The 5,729-nt window shown below is 51.4% G+C and overlaps 1 protein-coding gene across 1 annotated transcript in view; it reads left to right on the top strand.

Moving 5' to 3' along the window:
* The window catches only part of AMHR2 (anti-Mullerian hormone receptor type 2), a 10,170-nt gene extending 4,725 nt beyond the window's left edge, over positions 1-5,445 (top strand). The window contains 10 exon segments of the mRNA XM_025045168.1: positions 156-347; positions 617-691; positions 879-1,009; positions 1,122-1,352; positions 2,704-2,818; positions 2,954-3,126; positions 3,331-3,478; positions 3,646-3,782; positions 4,700-4,891; positions 4,893-5,445. Coding sequence (XP_024900936.1) covers positions 156-347; positions 617-691; positions 879-1,009; positions 1,122-1,352; positions 2,704-2,818; positions 2,954-3,126; positions 3,331-3,478; positions 3,646-3,782; positions 4,700-4,891; positions 4,893-4,997 — 1,499 coding nt within the window. The 3' untranslated portion in view covers positions 4,998-5,445.
* Positions 5,446-5,729: the final 284 nt, after the last annotated feature.

Raw genomic sequence — 5,729 nt, 5'->3', positions numbered from 1 at the left:
AGCCATATGAGTTGGAAGGGATACCTCAAAGAAGGAATTTACTCTCTGTTCCCAGACCCCGTTATATGCACTCACGCTCCAACCCCCACCCCCCACTCCCACCCCCATCTCCCTTCCTCTTTTTATCTCCCATTTTCCTAATCCCATCCTATCAGGATGCCGAGACAGTGATGAGCCAGGCTGTGAGTCGCCCCACTGTGACCCGAGCCCCAGAGCCCAGCCCAGCCCAGGCTCCACTCTCTTCACCTGTTCTTGTGGCACTGACTTCTGCAATGCTAATTACAGCCATCTGCCTCCTCTGGGCAGCCCTGGGACTCCTGGCTTCCAGGGTCCCCCGGCCACCCCAGGTAGGCCCCTGGGGTGCTGAAGCTGGGTGGGGGCTGGGGCCCAGGTTAGGATGAGAGGTAGAATCAGGGTCAGTTCTCCCTCTACCCCTGTCCCAAGCTTCCCTCCTCCTGGCCTTGAGAAGTTGGTTGCCCTGGTGACTGGGAGATAAGGGGGCTTGCGATCAGGGTGGGGGTGGGTTAAGAAGCAATATCTCTGAGGAGGGGGAGAGGAGCAGAGAGTGGATTTGGGGCAGGGCTCATCTAGCCTGCATCTTTGCCTTAATACCCAGGCGAATCTATTTGGATGGCGCTGGTGCTACTGGGGCTGTTCCTCCTCCTCCTGCTGCTGGGCAGCATCATCTTGGGTATTAATCTGCCTCCTCCCTTCTTTGTGACCCCAAGACACTGCCCTGGAGTTCTGACCCCTCTCTAGGCTCCCCTGACCCCATGGCTCTGAGACCTCTGCAGCCTGATCCCCATTACCTCCCACAAAGCCCCCTTCCCAGTCTCCATGCCTGTGCACCCTGACCCTAATGCTCTTCTCTACTCTAGCCCTGCTACAGCGAAAGGTCTGCAGAGTGCAAGGTGTGCCAGAGCCAGAGCCAGAGCCAGAGCCAGACTCAGACTCAGGCAGGGACTGGAGTGTGGAGCTGCCTCAGCTGCCTGACCTGTGCTTCTCCCAGGTGCCCAGGGAGGAAGGGAAGGGTCCTTTAGGCACTCCCAGTGTCTGTGCTGGGGAGGAAGCCTAGCACTGGTACTAGCTAAGGCCAGCACCCAGCACCGTATCCCCACCAGGTAATACGGGAAGGAAGTCACGCAGTTGTGTGGGCTGGGCAGCTGCAAGGCAAGCTGGTAGCCATCAAGGCCTTCCCCCTGAGGGCTGCGGCCCAGTTCCGAGCTGAGAGAGCATTGTATGAGCTGCCAGGCCTACGGCATGACTACATTGTCCGCTTTATCACGGCCAGCAGGGGGGGCCCTGACCCCCTGCCTTGTGGGCCCCTGCTGGTGTTGGAGCTGCACCCCAAGGTGAGGACCAAAGAATGTACATGTGTGTGTTTGCCTGTGTATGAATGTGGATGGACGGGAGTCCTGGTTGGCAGCTGGGCCCTGTCTACGCTTGTTCTTCTGCTTTACATTTCCTCTTCTCTAAAACATGAGAAATTATTTTTATTGTTTATGTTTTTATTACACAAGAAATACCTGCTCATGATTAACTTATAAAATAGATAAAGAAAGGGGGGAATCAAAACTATTCATATTCTATACCTTAAAGAAAATCATTGTTAAAGAAATACCTCTAGGCACAGCCCTCCAAACCCATTCTTATATTCATTCAACAAATATTTATAAGTTGTGTGTCTGGCATTGTGCTGAGTGCTAGGAAGAACATACCCAGTCCCTCCCTGCCTTTACAGATTTTATAGAGTAGTAAGGAAGACAGAAGTGGGTTAAGTAAGTACAAAAATAAGTATAAAATGTTAAGTGTGTTAGGTGCCGAAACAGAGGGCCATGGTACTATAAGAGAAAAATAAGGAGACTTGACTCAAGGGGAGGACAGGAAACAATGAGGATAAAGAGGAAGAGGTAGGCAGGGCCAGACCACACCCAGTCTTGTGGGCCTACTAAGGACTTAGGTCTTTATCAGCACCTACAGCTCTGCCACCTCTGAAATCTTGAATTCTGGAAAGTCCCTTCTTTGACCATGTGCCTCATTGCCCACCTCAAAAATCACTGCTTTATGGGTTTTGTTTGTTTAACTTTCCCTGCACACTGAAGGTATTCAATGTTTGTCGAATGAGAGACTCTATTGTTCTTTTCCCTCCAATTCCTACTTGCTCCCTACCCACTGCTCTGCTACCTAATAGCTCTACTCATCTGATAGCTCTATCATAGAAGCCTGACACCTCAAGGCCAGGTGGTTCATGAGGAGTGCCTCTTCTGCTCTGTCTTTGTCCCAAGCCCCCTGAGGCAGCATAAGATGGTTAATAACAAGTGATACTAGAGTCAGACTTCTTGGGTCCAAGCTCTCTTTCTCTCTCATGAAATGACTTCTGGCAAGCTTACTTAGCTCTCTCAAGCTTCTCATCTATAAAATGGGAGTCACAGGAGTATCTACCTTCTAGGGTTGTTGTGAGGATTACAAGAGGCCTGGCCCACAGTAAGTGCTCGGGCCACTTGAACTAGAGTTACTGTTTTTCCTGTCAGTCTGACTGATGCACATTCTCACATCTCTACTGCCTGTTGTCTTGGCCTGCATGTGTCAGTGTGTCGGTCTGCTGGGAGATACAGGAGGAAGTCTGTCAATTGATCTCTGCTTCCTGGGGTGGATAAGCCACCTCCAGCTTTGTGTTTTCCCTTTCTCTCTACTTCTCCCCAGGGTTCCCTGTGCCACTACTTGACCCAGCACACCAGTGACTGGGGAAGTTCCCTGAGGATGGCACTTTCCCTGGCGCAGGGCCTGGCATTTCTCCATGAGGAGCGCTGGCAGGATGGTGAGTGAACTGAGAGCAGGAAGTCATGGGAATCATTGCTGTTTTTCTGATTCTTCCTTGGCTTGGAGGGGAAGGATTGAGTCAAAAGAGAAAGGTGGAAGATCCATACCTTTTCATCTTTGGCTTCTCCCACAGGCCAGTATAAACCAGGTATTGCCCACCGAGATCTGAGCAGCCAGAATGTGCTCATTCGGGAGGATGGGTCATGTGCTATTGGAGACCTGGGCCTTGCTTTGGTACTCCCTGGCCTCACTCAGGCCCCCACCTGGGCCCCTACTCAACCCCGAGGCCCAGCTGCCATCATGGAGGTGAGTACTCTGGATAAAGATGAGGCCCAAGATGATGGTGGTGGTGCTAATGAAGATACGCCCATTGCTATAGCAACAGTGCAGCAATGCCTATAGAATTTGGGGCATTTCTAAGTCTGTAGTTGAGGGGATGTTGCATGGACCAGTGTTATGGTGAGGGTTGCCAAGGAGACAATTCTTGACCCTCCATGCCTCCCTCTCCAGGCTGGTACCCAGAGGTACATGGCGCCAGAGCTCTTGGACAAGACCCTGGACCTACAGAACTGGGGTATGGCCCTCCGGCGAGCTGATGTTTATTCTCTGGCTCTGCTCCTATGGGAGATCCTGAGCCGCTGCCAAGATTTGCGGCCTGGTAAGGATGAGTGCAGTAGTCCCCGACTTTTCCCTGATGCCTCACCCATCCATTCCAGACCCACCTACCTCCTAACCCAGGAAGCTCTGTCCTAGTCCCCCTTGCTCTTTCCACAAGGAAGACACTGCTAGCATTAGCGACATCTAGCCCCATGTGCTTTTCTCCAGACAGCAGGCCACCACCCTTTCAACTGGCCTACGAGGCAGAACTGGGCAGCACCCCTACCACCTGTGAACTGTGGACCTTGGCAGTAGAAGAGAGAAGGCGTCCCTACATCCCACCCACCTGGCACTGCTTCGCCACAGTAAGAGGCCACACAGGCTGGTGGGCTGGGGATTTGGAGAGTCTGGGCATGGGCTTCAAGGCCTTGTCTGCTAGAACCAGTCCCTCTACTCTTATCTCCTCATCTTCCACCACTCCTTGCTCATGTTCGTCCAGAGCTGGGCAAACTTTCTCTGTACCTCAGTTCATCCTCTTCCACCATAAGTCTCATGCAGCCCATTCTGAGACTCCCACCTTCCTTCTGCTCAGTCTTGCCCAGTCTGTCTTTCTTCTCCTCACCTTCGGTTAGCCCTCTTCCTCAGCCCCCTGCTCTAGGATGCCCTCCTTGGCTTTGCTGCTGCCCTGAGCTCTACCCCCAAGATGGCTCCTCTCTTGGTACACTGGAGCCCAGCGTTCAATCCAATAATTCTTTGTTCTGTCCTACACATCTTGGTTTGTACTATGACTCAATAAAATCCAGTTCTAGGTATAAAGGGTTAAAGAGTTAAAGCAGTGGCCTAAAGTGAAATTTCAGGGGTCTGTACTAATAGTTTCCTAAAGAAAGTCCTTTACCCTGCTACCTACTCTGAAATACATGGTCTGAAATTCCTAATGCACAAGTATCTTCTGGATTAGAAAACAGAGGCCCAGGAATTGTTTGCAGAAGACCCTGATTTGCCTGAAAGGAAAGAGAGCAATTTCCCATCAACATGTTAAGCGGTTAACCGGAATTAGTGCCTCAGAGAAAAGGTGGACTCTTTGGAAAGCCCCCAAAAACCTGTCCCAGGGAACAAGATGCAGAGGGCAGGATTTCAGTGAGAGGGAAAAGGAGGCTTACTCCAGGAAGGATCAGAATAAGAGTGTTGAAAACAAGAATGGTGGATCCCTTTTAATCCTGGGGGCCACTCAGGGCCACTCAGGATCCTGGGGTTAAGCTTACCTCCCGGTCATTCTTCCTAGGACCCTGCTGGCCTGAGAGAACTCCTAGAGGACTGTTGGGATGCAGACCCAGAAGCACGGCTGACAGCTGAGTGTGTACAGCAGCGCCTGGCTACCCTGGCCCATCCTCAGGAGGCCCTCTCTTTCCCAGAGGGCTATTCACATAGCTGCCCACCTCTCTGCCCAGAAGACTGTCTCTCAGCTCCTCCCCATTACCATTCTCCCTTGTAGGCCTCAGCTGAGAATCTGCCACTTCAGCGTTCATCAAAGCCCTTGTTCCAGGAATTCTTAACCTGCTGGTACCATTTCTCATGTGTAAATATGCAGTTTATGTGTAATCTATGTATGTGCAAACATAAATATGGTGATCATATGCCTGTCCGCTCTGCCCCATCACTGCCTTTCCTATTTGCCAAATGCATGTATGCTTCTGTGGGCATCCAGTCCACTGTAATTATGACCAGTGACTGAGGGTAGGTGTGTACAAGAAAGAGATAGTCAGCTTTCCTGACTCTGCATCCTTGAGTCTTCCTTCATTCCTGTGATCCTGGGCTCCTCTGTCTCTCTTCTTTTCCTTTTCCTCCACAAGTCTTTATTTGGTGTGATGTCATGCAGGGCACTTGGGAAAGAAGGTTGAATACGATGAAATTGCTGCTCTGAAGATGTTCAGAGACCCACAACTCACTTTGTCCTGTACAGAAGGGGGCTCCAACCCCCAGGCCTCAGACCTTACCATCTGTGGCCTGTTAGGAACCTGGCCACATAGCAGGAGGTGAGCAGCAGTGGCAGCAAAGCTTCATCTGTATTTGCAGCCGCTCCCCAGCGCTAGCATCACCGCCTCAGCTCCACCTCAGTTCATCAGGCATTAGATTCTCATAGGAGCCTGCCCAGTCCTTGGTGCCAAAAAGGTTGGGGACTGCTGCTGTACAGTGTCCTGGGAGGGAGTGTCTTCTCCTGAGGCTTGAATGAGAAGACCTCACAGAGCACATGATGCTTAAGCTGGGTCTTGAATGAACAGACGTTTTCCAGAAGTGTTGAGGGGTAAGGCATT

Source organism: Pteropus alecto, unplaced genomic scaffold (genome assembly GCF_000325575.1).
Source record: "Pteropus alecto unplaced genomic scaffold, ASM32557v1 scaffold220, whole genome shotgun sequence".
In the NCBI taxonomy this organism is placed as follows: Eukaryota; Metazoa; Chordata; class Mammalia; order Chiroptera; family Pteropodidae; genus Pteropus; species Pteropus alecto.
This window is presented reverse-complemented; position numbering and strand designations above follow the sequence as displayed.